At 32.8% G+C, this 19437-nt stretch overlaps 1 protein-coding gene across 4 annotated transcripts in view; it reads right to left on the bottom strand.

The window, feature by feature from the left end:
* Window positions 1-19437, bottom strand: part of STAM (signal transducing adaptor molecule) — a 54839-nt gene that overhangs the window by 8798 nt on the left and 26604 nt on the right. For 2 of the 4 annotated variants that reach the window (XM_053922443.2, XM_045183688.3), the window contains exons 3-12: window positions 18838-18913; window positions 18661-18756; window positions 16229-16378; window positions 11878-11968; window positions 9883-10075; window positions 8571-8665; window positions 5164-5252; window positions 3299-3386; window positions 2803-2857; window positions 1777-1930 (exon numbers count right to left, since the gene is read on the bottom strand). In XM_053922443.2, coding sequence (XP_053778418.1) covers window positions 1777-1930; window positions 2803-2857; window positions 3299-3386; window positions 5164-5252; window positions 8571-8665; window positions 9883-10075; window positions 11878-11968; window positions 16229-16378; window positions 18661-18756; window positions 18838-18913 — 1087 coding nt within the window. The remainder of the gene's footprint in view (window positions 1-1776; window positions 1931-2802; window positions 2858-3298; window positions 3387-5163; window positions 5253-8570; window positions 8666-9882; window positions 10076-11877; window positions 11969-16228; window positions 16379-18660; window positions 18757-18837; window positions 18914-19437) is intronic. The other 2 variants (XM_053922444.1, XM_024576058.4) reach the window with 1 other exon arrangement.

The following is a 19437-nucleotide window of genomic DNA, read 5'->3' as shown; positions in this document are numbered from 1 at the left end:
ACAAAAAGAACAGCTGCATCCCTGAAATATTTTTATAGTTACTTCTGTTAATAGGCATTTTAAAAAATACTTTTCAGTGAAGCTGATTTCTGGTGATTTTATTCTTAGGTAAACATTGGCTAAACTCGTGCCTATCTCTATTCAGAAGCAATAAAGGAACTCATCTTGAAACTTTATGCTAACATTACTCTCTTTTTTCATATTGATATTTTTAGTATTTCTCTAAAAGGAATCCCAAAGGATGTTTAAGAAGTGTCTTTGAATTCATTGTTTCTTATCAATAGACTTCATTTATAAATACAATTTAGATTTCTTAAATTACTGTTTACTGAACACAGAACAAACTTTCCAAAGAGGGAGTCAGTCAGCAAACTTTTTTGTAAAGGTCCAGAAAGTAAATATTTTAGGCTTTGTGGGCCAAACGGTCTCTGTCACAACTACTGAACTTGACCTATATAGAAAGCAGCCAGAAATAATTCATAAATGAAAGAGAATGGCTGTTTTCCAGCAAAAGTTTGTTTAAACAGATGGAAGACTGGATTTGGCCCTTGGCTCATTGTCTGCCTACTCCTACATCTAAAAGCCATACGTGTGCCCTGCTCAGGTGGCTCAGTTGGTTGGAGTGCCCTTCTGTACACCAAAAGTTGCAGGGCTTGCTCCCTAGTCAGGGCATGTAAAGGAGGCAACCAATCAATGTTTCTCTTTCTGTCTCCCTTCCTCTCTAAAATCAATAAACATATCCTTAAGTGAGGATTAAATAAATAAAAACAAAAACTACTTATTTAAATCTAAAGAGCCTTATGTTTTAAATACGCATAATGTTCTATTTTTCTGTAGTATTCATTAGATCTTCGGTTTCACATGTTTGAGAATAGAACTCTGTATCTATGCAGTAAGGCCCTTACCAGTTGTTACGATAGTAACACAATCATCAAGGCACAAGACAACACTCATCTTAGCGCTTCGGTTAAGGCCGAAGAGACTCACTGTACATCAGAATCCAAAAGGTCTTCATTGTAAACACAGCTATTCCAGTCCTCATAAATGCATTATTTTTGTACTTTGCAAATTGAACATGAAGGGTTTTTGGCTTAAATTGATATCAAGGCCTGTGAGTAGGTGTCATCTAGCCACATGTTACTCAGGCCTGACTGACCGCTCATCTCCAGGGTTCTGGACTCTCATTTCAGAGAAAATTAATCTATTCAATATTTGTACCACTGTACATGGATAAAATGGAGTGCCTGGCTAATTACTCCCTATGCCCTGGACTTACTGAGTTTGTGGGAAAGGAACTCTTCAAACAGTTGCTTGAGATGAAGAATGGGAAAGGGCTCTGTATAGCATTATATGCGTTAGGTAAACAAAGGAGGTAAAATTAGATTAAAGCAGCTTCCTATAAAACTGGAAACAGTAGATACTCAGAAAAATTAGAAATTTTACTGAGACAAAAACTGTAATTCTTAACCACATAATTACACATAAAGTTTTAAAAATATACAGATGTTTGGGCCTCTCTCCTGAAGATTTTGATTCAAACAGGTCTGGGGTGGCACCAAGCATCTGTATTTTTTCAAAAAACTTGATGGGTGAGTCTGACGTGTACCCTTGCAGAAATATAATTTTTTAAAAAAAGAACTATTGATATAATTGTATATTATACATTGTATTTGTCAAGTAAATAATTCTTTTTAAATTTTTATTTTAAACATTACTTGCAGAAAGTTTCATATTTTGAGAATTTAAAATGAGATACTTGAGTTTTTAAAGGCTTACCTGAGAAGCAGAAACACCAGATGACTGCATATAATACTGCTGATTCTGTAATTTTGCATACATGGAATACATTGGGTCTTCATTCATTAACTTGGTATACAGTGAAAGTGCCTCCATCACTTTAACGTTAAGCTCTGAGAGTTCTGAATGTTTTCTGAAATATTATACAATAATTTGAAACATATTGCTATTTAAATACTACAATGTTCTAAATAATAAGATACAACAAAATAGGCAAAATAGCACCCTGGCTGGTGTGGCTCAGTAGACTGAGTGCCATCTTAAGAACCAAAGGATTGCCAGTTCAATTTCCAGTGAGGGCACACGCCTGGGTTGCAGACCAAGTGCCCCCCCAGTAGGGGGCATGCAAGAGGCAAACACACTGATGTTTCTCTCCCTCTCTGTCCTTCCCTTCCCCTCTAAAAATAAATAAACAAAAAAATCTTTTTTAAAAACATTAAAAAATAGCAAAAAGTGGTATAAGTAGACATTATTAAAAATTTAACCTTGTGCCAGAAAATATCCTGTATTTTAGCTGCAAGGCAATCAAAACTAAGATTTAGGTACTGTGCTGGGAGAGCTTACTGTATATGACTTTACCTTGAAATATCTAGGGTTCCCTAGATAATAACAGATGGGTCATATGGGCTTTGGTAATGACTCTTATAGCAAACATGATTATAATAGTTAACCTTTATTTTTTGAAAAGACTAATCCTTTATTTTTTGAAAAGACTAATACAGTGAAGGTCTAATAAATCCTCAGTTAAAAAAAAAAAAAGGAAGAAATGAGTCGAATTCTAATTCCCACATCTAGTAGAAAACTGATTCCTCTGGCACCTAAAAATAATAAACATTAAAAAAAATAAAGTAAATCAAATGAAATAAAATAGAAAAATGAAAAAGTAAAATAGAATTAAAAATATTAATAAAATAAAATGAAATGGCAGCTCTATCTCAGTATGCGATTTACAGAGGAATTCAGGGAAAAAGGCACATACTATAGAGAGGGCACATGCGCTCTTACCTATCAATATCTTCCAGCTTTTCATCAATGAGAGGTCCCATCTGGTGACACATTGCTTAGGTAACAAGATTTGAAGAAATATAAGAAAACACAGGAAAAAATGCAAATATCTGATGAATATTCACACAGTCAAGAAATATAAGGTATAACTTGGAGTAATAAAAATTGTATCAATAAACCATAGACCAGAGAACCCAAAATTGATTTTATCTCAAAAATATTAAAATGCCAACATTTTACAACATTCTAAAATGTTGAATAAAATATTTGGATATTTTGAGTAAAATAATGTGGATAGAAAAAAGTATAAGCATGTGAATACTACCAAAGTTAAGTTTAAATGGCTTATAAATGTGAGACTGGGTCACAGAAGAGTGAGAAATGTTGATATTTTTTACATTATTCTCAATTTTATTGGAATATAAACCATTCTATACATAACAATAGATATACACTAATAATCCTTATTTGCAAGGTTAATGAAAAACAAGGTTACCTTCAAGATGAAGTAATTCTGGAAGATCTGGCTGATCATCACTGGGATCTGTACTTTGCAACATCTGTAGCAACTGGTCCATTTTATCCTACAGGAATTAAATAGTTAATATAAAAAGCAACAAATCATTATATGTAACAATAGGTTCTCCCTTTGTAAATTAGAAAATGGAGAGAGAACTTTTGTAGTTGAAGGATATGGAGACTCAAATTTTGGTTTTATGTACTTTTTATCTGTGTACTCTAAGTACTATGTGAAGTTAGGGCCTTGAAAGCTCTACCTACATGTTTGTGGACCTGCTTACAGAAATTCTTTTAAATGAGAAGAAACAGAACTACATTTAAACTTACAACATGTGAGTTCTTCAATCTCTTATGTCATGGTAGTTAATTTCACTTTGTATTGAAGCAGCTGAAGCCTTGACATGCTGACAGGTGTAACTTCTCTGTCAAGACGGCATTACTTATGACTAACAACTCAGTCATTACTTCTCTCCCAGGGTGAATACAAGAGCTGTTTTAGTGAGGCATACACAGCTCAGCTATAGTACAGCGGCTTTCTTTCTATGTGGGGCCATTAGGACTTAGTCTACATTTTCTTTCCACCAGTGTTTCAGTTCGTGGTTTCTCTATTCTCCTATGTGAGAAAAGCTGGGAGGCATCTCAAGGCAATGACTTAGATCTATTTCAGAATCTTTTGTTGTAATAACCAATGAACTAATGAAACCATCATATAACTATCTCTATACATTATATACAGTATTTATATGTAGGTTTTTAAGTCAAAATACAGATCTCACATACCAAAGGATACTACTGTAGTAATTACAAACTTTTCTCCATGCATGATTTTTACATGGTAATGCTATTAAACATACATACATTAGGTAAATAATGTAAAAACTACCAATTCAAGCAAGGTAATTACTTAACCCAAAACAAAAACTCTGCATTATATATAAAACACAGTCTGAGAGATGAATTACTAGAGAGAGAGAGTGACACAGCATATAAGAAAACTTCTGAAGTAAAAAGAATTTTATATTTTGAAATGGGTACTATTTTTCAATGTAAAAGAATCACAATTTTCATTGTAAGTAGTCTAAAAAAGAGGGCACATGTCCGAAAAGTTTGCCTACAGCAAAAAAAAAAAAAAAGTAGAGGGGTTGTAAAATGAAAGAGCAATATGTGAATAATTTTTATTGTTTACAGAATACTGTATCCTACTGAAATTACCTACTATCAGAAAAATAAGGTATCTAGATAGATTCCTAAACTGACCCTATATTCATTTTCTTATGTAATGCAACCAGCTAATTAACTTTCCCTGACTCAGCTGGATTCTGTGGCTCCTAGCAGTTTTCTACAATCTATTTCTCTAAAAGAGTTCTCTTCTAGCTTTCTGCTTCGGACTCCCCTAAAAGAAAGCTGAAAATCTATAAATCCCATCAGATTTTAAATAACATCTTATTTTTCATTATAAGTTTAAAATGTTACCAAGAATATAATTTCCAGAGCTTTAAATGTGGACATTGTAAAATAAAAGTTATACATTCTTTGAAAGACAACCCCCCCCAAATCTCACAATAGTGTTTTGTAACAGCAAAAACACCACAAAAAAATGAAAAAATGAAAACAACCTTAGTGTCAACAATAGAGAAATCAAATCATGATATATCCATTGTATAAAATATTAAGCAGTATTTTAAAATAATGAGGTACAACTGTATGTGCTGACATGGGACTATTGTTTATATTTTTATAACAAGATACATGCATTAATTAATAATTTTTTAAAAGAAGACAAGTAAAACATTTCAACTTCAACACCAAGTACAAACTACTCTTATGGAAGAAATCACTTACTTCATCAATAAAGGCTTGTTCCGGCTCTGGCTCTATTGTTTCTACCTGAACATCATCACTAAATTGTACCGTCTTCTTCTCCGTTTTTACTGTAAAACATGCAATATTTACCTTTTCCTTATAACAAATTTAAAATTCTATTTGAGAACATTTTAAATTTCAAGAGAGAATATGAATTTTTTAACTATTTCTCTTAAGCTGAGAGACTCAATTTAAAGAATAATTAGGTTGCAGATTTAGGCAATAATGACAGAAAATAACTTCATGTCAAGAGTTCTTAAATTTTTTTCTTCTAAATATTTTATATTTTCCATAAAAGATATTTACCAAAAATAAGATGTATATTTCTGAAAAAAAGATTAATCACCTATTACACAAGAGAGTTTAGAAAACTGATGAACAAAAAGCAAAGTTTCACAATGGCATAAATGAACTGTGAAATTTTAAATAAATTCTCTTTTTAAATTACCCATCTTTTCAAAGAAAAATCTCATTTGATAGACCATGCTATTTCAATGCAATGAACCGGGAAGTTAGCTGTATGTTCTCCAGCAATGGCTTCATGACTTACTAAGACAATGACATCTAGGTCAATGGAGGATTTGACAAGTGGCCTTGGCAGGAACCTGAATTTTCCATTATATCATCCTGTATTTTTTTTAGTTACATTACGCTTTGCAATGAAACAATGATTACTAATGGATCCAAAAACCACTGACCAGAAACATGTATTTCCTTTGTTCAACAAAGCAAACTTTAAAAATCTAGTCAATATAATATTAATTAGTACACCTAAGGATATGATTAACATAGCAATTAGAATTTCCAATAGCACTTAGTATTTTTTCCAAAAGAATACCCAGGCACAATACAGCTTAAACAAAATGAATTTCCTCTCTGAATTTTTCATCCTTGCATCAACATGGTCAGTCAGTGTTCATAAAAATATTCTTAAGAATCAAGATAAATGGGGGTTGGGCATGGGGTAGAATTAAGGAAGGGAAATAATATCTATTAAATTATTAAATGTGCTTAATGGAATACATACATTTCCTCCAATGAATCTATAGTACAATCTCATGAGATATGCTCATTTCATAAATGAGGTTTTACAGTGACTTAGAAAGATTATCAATTCTTGCGCAGGTGAAATCTACCAAATGGCAAAGCCTGGACTTGAATGCCAATCCATCTGGCTCTACTAGCCCACAGTACTGGAATCTGGCCTGTGGTTTTACTCTGAGAACAAGAAGTCACATCACTTATATATTCTGTGCTGTGTGATTTCACATAAAATGTAAACAGTTTAATTCATCCCTTCCAAGTCACCATAAAGCAAAATTCTACATACAAAAAAAAGTTTCAGCTCATTTCATTTTCCCATTGGGGAATAAAGAGACATCTGCTATACATATTGCTTTTTATATCCTGAGCTATTAACAACTAGAAAGCTGGGAGAGCACCACTGTACTGTCTGCTACCCATAAAGAGACACATGGTAGACTTCACATCCTAACAGTGAACCATGCACAAATTTGCAGTGTTTTTTCTCATAGGAAGTGATACTATTGCTATGTGCACATGTGTATGTGCACATTATCTGTGCATATATAAAAATATTATATTTACATATGTAAAAGATAAAGTGCTTTCACAATATCTATGTCTCCAGAACAAAAACAAGCTAAGGAGGCCAGGTATTTCTACCTGACACATTAAGTGAAGTAGGTTTCTGTTTCTTCATAAAAAGTGTCACTCCAAGGGTCACTCTAGCACTCGTTTTACCAAACTCAAGAAATAAAACAATTACCTAAGCCCTGCTGCTTCTGTTTCTCTTTTAGGTGTTCCAGAGTGAAACACATGAGGTGAGTTGAAATACTAATTTTAAAGCTGCAGTTCTATATAACAGAAAAAAGATGAGATGGCTAGATGATCTACATGAGCTCCTGGATCTCATTCTGAACAGAAGTGCAAGACAATTCTACTCTTTCCAACAGTTGATTTAGGACAAGAAAACCCAACCCCCCAAAAACAAGCACCACCATCAACCCAGGCTAAAAATCAGCACAGTATGCACTGCCATTTAAAAAAGGTTCTACAACATGTTTCTTTGAGTTCTAACAATAAAGAACTCCATTAAAGAGGAATGGGTATCAGAAATCTGTCTCTATAAAAATGTCAAAAAACAACCTGGCAGTAACTATAAGAGGGCATCGTTTTATCAAAGATTCATAATGCCTGGCTTGTTGTAAAAGCCTTCTCCTCAAAGAGAAGTGTTCTTATGTTTTTAAAGAAAATCATGTCTTTATTGTTAACCAATCTCTCTCTCTTTATATATACTTACTCAGAATTTATTGTATAACTATTTATATATATAGTTTGCATTCTGGTAAGATTCAGTATTTGTGCTATTGGAAATGAAAAGATGACTAACACAAAGATCTCTTTTGAAAATTCTTGTAAACTAAAAAAGACCTAAGCTTCTTGCAATTTATAACTTTGATTTCTTCTACCTGTCATTACATAGACAGATGAGCTAAGATATTCTGTCATTAACTGTAACTTACTGACTTAATACAAAAATTCCTTAAAAATTCTAAACATTTCAATCACTAATAGAAATCTCTCTAGACTAAAACATACTTGTTTCCTTAAACAGAGGAAGGTTATGACTTAATCTTGATGACTCAAACATCATGATGAAGATCCATTAAAATACAGGATTATGAAGAAATACAGTCAACTGTCTACCAGTGTTTTGATAGGCTACCACCAGTTACATGTCCTGCAACTATCATGCCTGTCAGTAACATCACTTCTTCTTCAGCCCCACTTTCTACTTTATTTCTTCTAGTCGGCAAAGACTTGGGAATCAAACAGAAACCTTTATGATTCATTATGGCCATTTCTGACTACCTGACGTGAAGGGTTAGGAGGGGCATTATTGCTGCCTAGAGGCCACAGCTTCCAAGTTTGAGGCTAGAACACCAGAGAAATGCCCTCACCCTTGAATAGGAAAAATTCTCTATGGGGCTACACTGAATTTGTCACTTTTATCAACTGATGATAATGAAAATACCTAATACATAAATTCCATTAACACTTTTCAATGTGCATTTTTACAATAGCACATATGTACATACATATGTACATGTGTATAGATATGTATGTTTTCTTTCCTAAGAAGAAGTCCATAGTCTCTCTAGAGATAATCTGAGTTGACAGACAACTGCAATATTTAGATGATTTCTAATAAATAATCTATTGACCAGGAAGCTGCATTTATAATAAACACCTCAAAGGCACTAAACTTGAAAAGTCCCTGCTCCAGAAAGTCTAATTTACTCAATTTTCATTAAGAAGGGGACTACCAATTACCATCCACTGACAGACTAGAAAATACTTACTCATTTCTGGTTCAGCAGTGAGATCTGCAGTCACAAAATTAGAGGGAAATAACCCCATGCCTTGATGAGTTTCACCTTTCCACCAGTTAGGATCACTGTGAGGAACAACAACAAAAAAGTCTATAATAGAGGCTTTTAATTCTATAAATCTTTCCCTTTTATAGTGGTTAACTTAGAGTATTAACCAGATTTAAATCCCACAACCACCCAGTGAAGAATGAAATAAATGTATCATTATTATAAATAACAGATGAGGCCTCAGAGAAAATAAAAAGTTATCAAACACACAGTTCTTTAAGCTTTTAGAAGGCTGGTGAAGGCTTTGAGGATCTAATATAAGCTCTGAACTCTTTCCCCCCAAAAAGAGGTCCCTGCACTTGAGAACTGTCAACTTGAGGTGGTTCATGGGCTCCAATGCAAGAATCTTTTGTTAGTAAGATATGTGGTAGGATCTTAATCAAGGTGTCCATTCTTAAATCAGTGCTCTATCTAGTAAATATCAGCCAATTTTTCCCCACAAGAAAGAACATATGAAGGACAACCCTGTTTATAGCACAAAGTATTCACAAGGAACACACTTGAAGGTACATACTCATGTCCTCCACTGTACCCCAGTGTGTGGTATAAGAAAAGCTGGCAAACTCACAATAAATATTTTAAATGAATGAATCATCTATGTTTTCTGCAATTTCCAGCAAAACAGCTCAAATGTAACTTCATTTTCTTCTACTCAAGAAATTGTATTATAGAGTGGTATTACAGAAATAACCTTAAATCTATTTGAATTTCTTTTTAAAAACCATCTGCAAAATGTAGTACTTCATTATTAGTAATGATTTTCACGTAAACATAAAGCTGTAGTAAAAGACAGATGCATTGAATCCCCTCCCCTATGATAATGTAAATGTATTTAACTCCATGTAAAATGAATTTGTTCAAACAATACAGTAAATGATAAGTAAATTCACTATATTCTGTATTTCTTATAAATTTCATAAATACATATACATACTCGACATATTTTCTAAAAATCTTAATTTTTTACCAATTTAACTATATTATTAGATGAAACCAAAGATGAATAGATTAAACTAGGCCTCTAAAAAAATTAGAACTATTTAAATATTAAAGATAAGAAAAAAATTAAACTACAAAATAAGAATGCAACTAGTATGACATAAGCAAACAACTATCATACAAAGAAAATAGCTGGATCAACATTTTTTCACTGCATTTGGTGATGGCATCCAATAGGAATATTATGAAACACAGAAGTAACATGTTATATATTTTCATATGAATGTTCCATCACCTGTCATCAAGAACTGTAATAATTTCTCCAGCTTTAAAAGTAAGTTCATTATCTTCAGCAGCTTCAAAGTCATATATAGCACGAACTTTTCGGCCTTCATGGTGGTGGTTAGCTAAGAGGTTTGATGTGCTTGGATACAAAGTGGAAAGGGTGGTGGACTGCTGCCTTTGTTCCTTCAGAGACAATTCAATGGCTAGAAAATAATGGGTTTAAAAAGACCCAAAATGTTAATATAACCAATAATCCAACAAAGCATAAAAAGATATCTGAAGGTAAAAAGCAGTATTCTCTCAACAGTGTAGCTGGAAACTAGGGCATATCCTGACATAATATACTGAATAAAAATCATTTCATCTATTTTATTCATTCATTCACAACTGAAAGTTCAAAAAAAATAAACTAAAAAACTGAACAGCATGATGACAATTTTTACTGAATGAATACAATTTAAATAATTCTGGGTAATAAAAGCTCATAAACTCTCAGATCCATTTAAAAAAATTTAGCTGCAGCTATTATTTTATCTTTTTAATGTATTCCTATTACTTAAGTTTCCAAAAAGATAATCAAAATCACTTGGGAAGTAAAGTCTCAAGCCTCACTGGGGACTTAGTAAATAAGAGGCTCAAAGGTAGTATCTGAGAGCTGGTATTTTATTGCTCCAAAGATAATTCTTACATAATCAGTCTAGGAATTGGAATTTAGAATAACTGCAATAAAGTCTCAACTAACAAATTCCTGAAAATAGATTTCAAATGTATCTTCTCTATCTCTACCACTCCTTCCCCAGTGCCAGCCATTACCATGTGTCACTCACGCTCTGCAATGTGATCTTAAGCTGCTTTTAAATCAACCCTTAACCCCTTCTTACCTCCACCTCTGTTCTAGATCAATAAAAGACCTACTGAGAAAACAAAACTTTAAAACTATTATTAAAAAATATAGGAAACTATCTTTTAGGATCTTGGGGTAGAAAAAAATATCTTAAGACATAGAAAAGCATAAGTAACAAAAAAGCAAAACTTTGACTACATCAAAATTTAAAACTTATTTGATAAAACACACCATTATCAAAGTTAAAGTATAAGCCAAAACTCAAGAGTAGATATCTACTATAGATATAAAGGCAAAAGATTTGCACCCAAAATAAAAGACTTTCTACATATTATGTTTTTTTTAAAGAGACTCAACAGAAAAAGAGACAGTCAAAACAGCTAATAAACATACAAAAAAGGACTTAACCTCATTAGGAGTAAAGGAAATAAAATTTAAAATAATGGGACATCATTTCAAATCTATGAGATTCATAAAACCTAAACTCTGACAGTCCCGAATGTTGTCAGGAGGTTAAGCATAATAATAGCTTTCCTATACTGCTGATGGAAGAGTAAATAAAACTATTTAGCCCAGTTGAAGATGTGCCTCCCCCACGAGCCAATACTACTTCCCTTTTAGTCAACACAAAATAGCCTCCTGCTCCCCACCACACAAACATGTACAAGGAAATTCAATGCAGCATATCCTTTTTGTTATAGTAAAAATAAAAACCAGAAAACACAATGTCTATCAGCAGGAAGCTAAATTATACTATGTTTTTATTAACATGCTAGAGTAATACAGCAGTTAAAACAAATAAACTTGGTTTATATGTCTAATCATGAATAGATCCCAAATGTTGCACGTGAAAGCAGGTTGTAGGTAGATGGTACCTAGAGTATACTATTTATGAAAAAAATCTCGTGGGACACAAAAGTATTTGGTACTGTTTATGGATATTTATGAGTAAGTTGTGTAGTTAAAACATAGACTGAAATGACATACATGATAGCAGTTGCCCTGAGAGAGGAAAGAAGTGATACTGAGGAAGAGAAGAAAGTAGACTTCAGCTTTAGCTGTAAAGTCCTCTTTCTTTTATTTTAAAATATCTCAGGGAAAAAAATATAAAGTAAGAGACGTATCTTCTTGCCACAATCAGGGACTTAAAGACAGACATACCTTTTGCTAAGTCTTCCTCTTCTTTTTTGTTGGCCACAGTACCAGGATCCTTGGCTACCAGAGCTGGGCTGGCTTTTGCTTGTTCTGCAGCCTAATACAAAAAAAGAAACACAATATTTGAGGGTTGATCTCCAATATTCCTACCCCATCTAGTCTACAAAGGTGTAAGAACCTTCTCGTCAATCCAAAACAAACTTCTGACGAATAAAGAAATCCAACTGGAGCAGCCTGAGAAGGACAGGAGTTAGCAATGGAGAACACAGACTCAGAGCAATTGCGTATTTACAGCCAACAGCCTAATAATACTGTCACAAATTTGTGTAAAGATGTTAAACTAAAAGCAGACAATACACAAACCAAAAATGAAAGACTAGAGACTTTAAAATTTCTAGAAAAATTCTAAAACCAGAAAAGGAGCTGAGAGAGGGAGGTAGATGACTATTTTAAAAACAGATAGTTTTAAAAAATTTTAAATATGTATTTAAGGGTTATATTTTATTACTTGTTTCCAGGTCAAAAGTCAGGATGTGATGTTTAGGGATCGAGATTTATATATAATATAAATGTTCATAAAATTATACTAGTTGGTAAACCAAAATACAGAAAGTTAATTCTGGGAATATATTACTGTCCATCTTAAACATATTTTATAAATAATGTAGTATACAAGTAAATAAATACATAAACTGATTCATGCTTATAGAATTATAAGCTTTCTCAGCCTCACTGACCTCTTGGTTTTTCCATGGCAATCAAGGCAAATCAGACTCCAGCCTTCTCACAGTCTTATTTTCAACCATTCTATCAGTTACCAGAAACTGTTGGGGGGGTGGGGTGTCACATAGGTGTATCACACACACATATGTATATGTCACATATATATGGTATATACATACATATGTACACACACACATACATACCTACATAACGCACATATATACTGCTACTTTTTATACCTCTGACACACATTTGCGTCTACTTAAAATGTCCTCCCCTCTGGCTCCTTTTACTCCATCCACATTTTTCCCTGTCCAGTTTCAACTCATCAGTAAACAGCTAACATATCACTTTCTCAGTGAAACATCCGTAAGCCCCTTAATTAAGCATTCCCTCCTCTGTATTCCTCTGGTAACACTTTCAAACAAGGTACTGTGATATGGGTAGTTAAGGAGTCAGGCAAACATGAGAGTAAATGCCAAATCTACCACATTCTAATGTATGACCTTGGGTACACTGACCTCTCTGTCCCTCAAGTTCCTCACCTACAAAATGAGGATAATAACACCAGCTACAACACTATAGGATGGTAGGAGGATTAAATTAACACATGCAGCTTCCAAAATCAGGTAAGATGAAGGCCATTCAGGGTTTAAAACAGAAAGTATAACACTGTCTCTCAGGATTTAAAATGTATATAAGAATAGATAGCATACATAAGATGAGTATAAGATGCTGAAGCGAGGAGTAGGTAAACCCTATACTGTTGCAGGGTTTCTACATTTTACATGAAATAATACAATAAGTGGAATGCTAATTTTTAAATAATTGTTGAGTAAATTAAAGGCAAAATACGACAGTAAAAAATATAGTTCTGTATTTTCACTTACTGTGTTTTATAATGTCAAATGCACAAGACATTTATTTTTAGAAAAGCTGATTAGAAAAAAGCTTTTTATAGTTCACTGATTTGAACTTGAGGCACTTTCACAATTCTGATCCACCTCTTGTTGTAATGTTTTAATCATTATGTGACTCTGAAAACTGAAAGTACTCTTGGTCAGAGGCAACCTTTTTCATGATGTATAAATTTTTTTTCACATTTTGGTGCATGTCACAAAACAGACATTGATCTTTTGTGGTCTATGAAGAAATCTCTATTGGTCCAGAAGGCAGTGCAGAACAAGGTGCATTAAGGCCTGCATTCATTCCTAAATTGTATACTTTTCAAAGTTCCTTTCTATCATTGGGTTGTAAGTGTAGCAGTGATACTTTTCTTATTAACTAGCTAAATACAGTAGCAGTGTAGCATTACTTTATGTCAAAAATCAGTGCTATAAAAAACAGCAGCATAAAAGTAATTTGGTGACTAACGTATGACTTTTCTTAATATTTTTATTTCTTTTTCTGTACATGGATAAAAATATACTTTAAAAATATACTTTAAAAATCTTTATATTTTCAAAGGCTTCTGTTAAGTATGTTAACAAAGGCCTAGTCTGACTAAATGTAACAAACAACTAAGTGACTTCAAAACCTACAGGGACTTCTACAGTTGAACCTAGATGATACATTTTTTCATTAAACATGAAGTTCTCCACAAACAGGGTTTCCAGTGATACACTTTTCAGAAACTATAATAAAAAATCACTATTCTACCTCATCATATTTTACTTTGTATGTATTTTATATATTTCTTGTGGCTAAAAGATAGCGACTATAACAGAATTAGTTTTTACATATTTTATAACATCTTGACAAAAAGAAGAAAAGTAACTCTTAACTTCACTGTTACTGATCTATGTCCTGAATCTTTTGAATAGGAGAGTAACTTAACTGCTATGCCAATCAATAAATAAATGCTCTTGCCAGTGTTCACTCCACTTCTTGTCCTTAGAAGCCTAGTCCAGACAGACACATATCTACTAACCTCTGTATCAAATGGAAGGCAGGATCGTGTAGTGGAAAGAACACTGGACTGAGAGTCGGGAAGCCTGTGTTCTACTTCCAGCTCTGTCAACTACTAGCTGTGGCCCTGGGCAAGTCACTTAACCATTCTGGGTCTCAGTCTCCTCATCTGCAAAATCAGGGGATTATATTAGAGAGTCCCTAAAGTTGTTCTTACAACTACCTGAGATTCTGGGTTAACCAAACAATGCTACATATCAAACAGATCATTAATTCTTCTTCCTTCTCTTATAGAAGTAAGTCCTTTTGGTGGACAGATATGCAATTTTCAAATGCACTGAAAGCTGTACTCCAGAGCACTGCTTCTCAAACTTCAATATGCATACAGAATCATCCAGGGATCTTCTTAAAATGAAGACAATAAATCCAAGGGTCTGGAATGGCAACTGAGATGCTGCATTTCTAACAAGCCTCCAGATGGCGATGATAATGATGGTCAATGAACCACATTTTGAGTAACAAGCTCTAGAACAGGTTCTCCGGGTATAGAAACTGCAATTCCACTAAGCAACTATACTCTTTGGTTCTCTGTAGTGAATGTACTTTCATAACTGAACACTGCTTCTATTGTCAAGAAACTTATAAGACTATTAGATTTTTCTGTGTAAAATTATCCCTTAATTATACAAATTTTAGAAATTATTCTGAGAGTAGTAAAAGGCAGCTGTCAATTATGAGTGAATACTTCTAAAAGATATAATTTATTATAATACTATTAATAAGTCTAATTTTTTCAAGTAAAAAGAAAAATAGCCTTCCTTCCTTCCTCTCCCAAGTGTATTTCTGGTTCTTCACAGTTCAGGAGTACACAGATAAATTAGAAGCACGTTGGGAAGAAAGTCTACGTAAGTCTGAACGAAGGGAGCCCTCCACAGCTGAGTTTTATGCTCATGCTTTTATACCACTCAATCCACAGTGGGGAAGGACAGGATAGTAAATTACCACATATTTTAATCCCCCGTGATTAGCTACACATCCTTCAGGATGTACAGCTATCCATAACAGAAAAAGAATAAGAGATACCTTTTCACTTTTCATGACATAAATTAAGAGATTGGTCCATGACATATTTTTTTTTAAATGGAAAGTTAAGCCTTACTGTCAATCATATTTATTAGAAAAAACGAAAAAAGATGTTTTTATTAAGGGAAAAGATGCTGCACATGCTTCTCTTCCTAACTCCCTTATATCTCCTTCCCACTTTTAATATAAGTATTCGTAAATTTCACAATCAAAAGAACCTCTACACTCATCCTTCCATTTTAAGGATATCCTGATTTTTGAGCTGTCATTCTTTGTAGACAAAATGACAGTATTAAGAGCATTTAACAAGATTGTATTACCTGGTATAATAAAGTAATTTTGTTTATATTATTAAAACTAAATTTAAAATTTTTAATTATAAGATGTTAACTCAATTCATTTATAAAAAAGGAGATACAGTGGGAAAGTAGAAGTTGGAAGACGTTAATATTCCACTATATTTTTCTGGCCCCTCTAAATGCAAGATGATGATGATGATGATGATGATGATGATGAAGAAGAAGAAGAAGAAGAAGAAGAAGAACAAAAATTCCAAAGCTACCTGGGTTTGGAGGGAAAACAATTCAAATAAACATGGCTACTTTAGAAAAATAAACTGCAGCGCACACACAACTTTACAAAATACCTGAGAACCAATAGCTGGAAATGTAACACCTTGTTCTTTAAGGTTCTTAATCATTGCTGATATTAGACTAAGCTGTGGATCATTCTTAAATTCATCTGTCCATTCAACCATAAGGGCCTTTAATTTTTCACAGACTTTAGGATGACCCTAAAAATAGAGAAAAAATTAGTAAGATTTATCTGGAAATAATCAATTCTTATGAAAACAAGCTGATAGAGAAATATCAGTAGGCCAAATCTGTTTGAATTTTAAGTCATTTACATGGTTCTATTATTTAATTTTTGCATGAGTAATGTTTTCATTAAAGTTTTTCATACCAAGAAATAAAAAAATTAACAAAAAAGTACTGATTTCTTGGCCAATGATTTAATATAGATATCTTAAATATAAAAATTATGAAGTATTGTAGATCTCTTTTTAAATCACAAATTATGCATAGATAATATATAAGTAACTATAGTTGGTTATTAAAAATAAACTAATTTTATTTTCACACTATGAACAAGAGAAAATACCATCATAAACACCTCACATCAATTTCAAACTGATTAAATACATTAATAACTTGTTTTGGAGGTCAGAAAGACAGAACTTTTGATAGTATTTTGCAACCAGGCAAGCTTTATGCATCAAGAAGATAAAGAAAGTAGTTTGTTTTATTCTTTGTAGACCAATATTATAAAAATAAGTTAGGAACAATAAATGGTGCACTTCCCTTATTCCTAGTTCCTGACTATTAATGTGCATTACCATGTGTTCTTCCCAAGTTGCTTAATTATTTAAGATCTGATTTGAGGTTCAGTGCATGACATTATTATCCCTGAAAACTTTATTTCTTCAAAATAATACCTCACCTAAACTATATAGCCAGTATGTTCATTGTAAAATATTTGGATATAAAGAGAAGTCCTTTCTCCCATACATAGCTGTTTTCCAAAATACTTGGTTCATGTTACTAAGTACAAGTTTGATTACTGTATCTTCAATTGAATTACAGAAAACATTATTATCTTTTCATAAACAGTGGTACATTTTGGTGAATACTCAGGACATTAAAAGAATGGTTATTAATTAGCAGAAAATAGCTAAATATTTTGGGTTGGCCAAAAAGTTCATTTAGTTTTCTCCATAAAATAAAAGACACATTTTGCATTTTCACCAATAACTTTAATAATTTGGATATTTTGAGTATTTAGCTATCTCTCGCATGGTATAAGGTTAATTATTCTCAATTAATGTCTTGATTTGATCGCTATCGACCTCAACTGGTCTACCCAACTGTGGAGCACTGTCCAGCAAGAAATCTCCAGCACACAACTTCGCAAACCACTTCTGACAGGTTCAATCAGTCACAGCACCTTCTCCACACACTACACAAATCTTTACTTGTGTTTCAGTTGTGTTTTTACCTTTCTTGAAATAATAAAGCATAATATGCCAAAAATGCTATGTATTTCCTTCTATCTTCAATATTACGATGGCTTCACAAAAATTTACCAATTTTGATATTTTTTTAATGCATGCTGATATGACAGCTGTCACAATACAATCTAACAAAATTGTTTCAAATTAAGTTAAAGACAAGTAAGTTTTTTTCCATAAGATGGAAACATTTTTTTCCATAAGATGGAAAACCAAACAAACATTTTGGCCACACAATATAACTTAACTTTAAAGCAGAACGAGAAAGAAATTATCACTTAATCATGTTTGAAAATAAGTACAGAATTTTCTGTACTGTTTTCTATGAAAACCTGATACACTAATTTTTTTGTAAAAAGGCATTTTTCCCTTTTAACACTTTAAATTTTTTTCTTGATACATGGCGCGTCCCCCTCCTCAGAAAAAGCCAGAAATAATTACCTTCAGAATGCGCAATTTTTTACTGGGAAAACTCACATATTACTTAGTAAGCTAAATGTTTTAAAGTCCTTGAATTGCATGATTTGAATTCTTTACATGTAGTTAGGTAGACAGTACAGCACTAAAACCTGGTGGTGGTCAGGTAGTGGCCTTACTCATATCAAGATGAAACTCAACAGTGCCATATTTTGGCCATATTTCTGAACACTCTACCTTAGGAAAACACTTCTGTGACTACAAAAATGGTTACAAAAACTGCCTAAAAACTGACTGGCATTATTTAATCACAGAAATACACATATTTACCTATTAGATGAAAGGAATGATAAAGAGGTTAAACGTACTCTAATTTGACTTGAAAAAAACTGACTCTCATTACATAAATTTGTAGCCATCAGTAAAACATAACATTTACATATCTATTAGATAGACATAGCCTAGAAAGAGTTATGTTTTTTTTAAAAAAAGCACAGACTAGTCCTTTGTGATTTAAAATGTGAGGAACTGAACAATAAAACATATGAAGAAAAAAGTCTTAATTCATTTCCAGAAATAATGTTCCTTACCTTGTTTAATACGTTGCTTACTTCACTAGCAAAATCTCTTGAACACACTTCTAAGTGAAAAATTTTGCCACAGTTTGATACACATGCTCCTAGAAGCTAAAAGCATAAATTCCAAAGTTAAAAGGGCTCCATTTCAGCAGGTAATTTGGTGGAAGAACCTAAAATCAAATCACTCACAGTCAGAGCTTGCATAGCAACATGAGGATCTTTATGGTTCACCCTCCTCATAACAGACCGAAGACAATCTTTAGGTCTAAAAAATAAGGAATGTAACAATCAATTAGTAGTACATCCGGCTTCCCCCACCCTTTGACTATGTAACAGGCAACAGACTTCTATATAAAAGGGACAATGTGGTAAAGAAATTTAATTTTTATTAACAACATAGTTGAAAAACTGTACACTGACAAGTTCCTTTAAATTTTCAAACAAGATTAACAGACTCTCTTCCTTAGCAGTCACAAATTAGGCACTTTAGGCTGATTCTGTATGAAAAAAGTTTTGAAAATAAAATGGTAGACCAAGACTTTCACTTCCAGTCACAGTGGAATAATGGGAACCAGAGTTACACTCCTGCTATAAACAAGTATAAAACTAGAAAACTGTAAGTCATATTTACAGGGGTGGGCAAAAGTAGGTTTACAGTTGTAATACAAATAAATAATACAGTAATTAATAAATAATAATTCAAGAATAAACTGTGTTTTGCATACTCACAATTGTAAACCTACTTTTGCCCACCCCTGTATATTGAGGTAACTTGCTTAGTGCATAATG

This window comes from Desmodus rotundus, chromosome 4, assembly GCF_022682495.2.
Source record: "Desmodus rotundus isolate HL8 chromosome 4, HLdesRot8A.1, whole genome shotgun sequence".
In the NCBI taxonomy this organism is placed as follows: domain Eukaryota; kingdom Metazoa; phylum Chordata; class Mammalia; order Chiroptera; family Phyllostomidae; genus Desmodus; species Desmodus rotundus.
The sequence above is the reverse complement of the archived record's forward strand: the minus strand, read 5'-3'. Positions and strand labels throughout refer to the sequence as shown.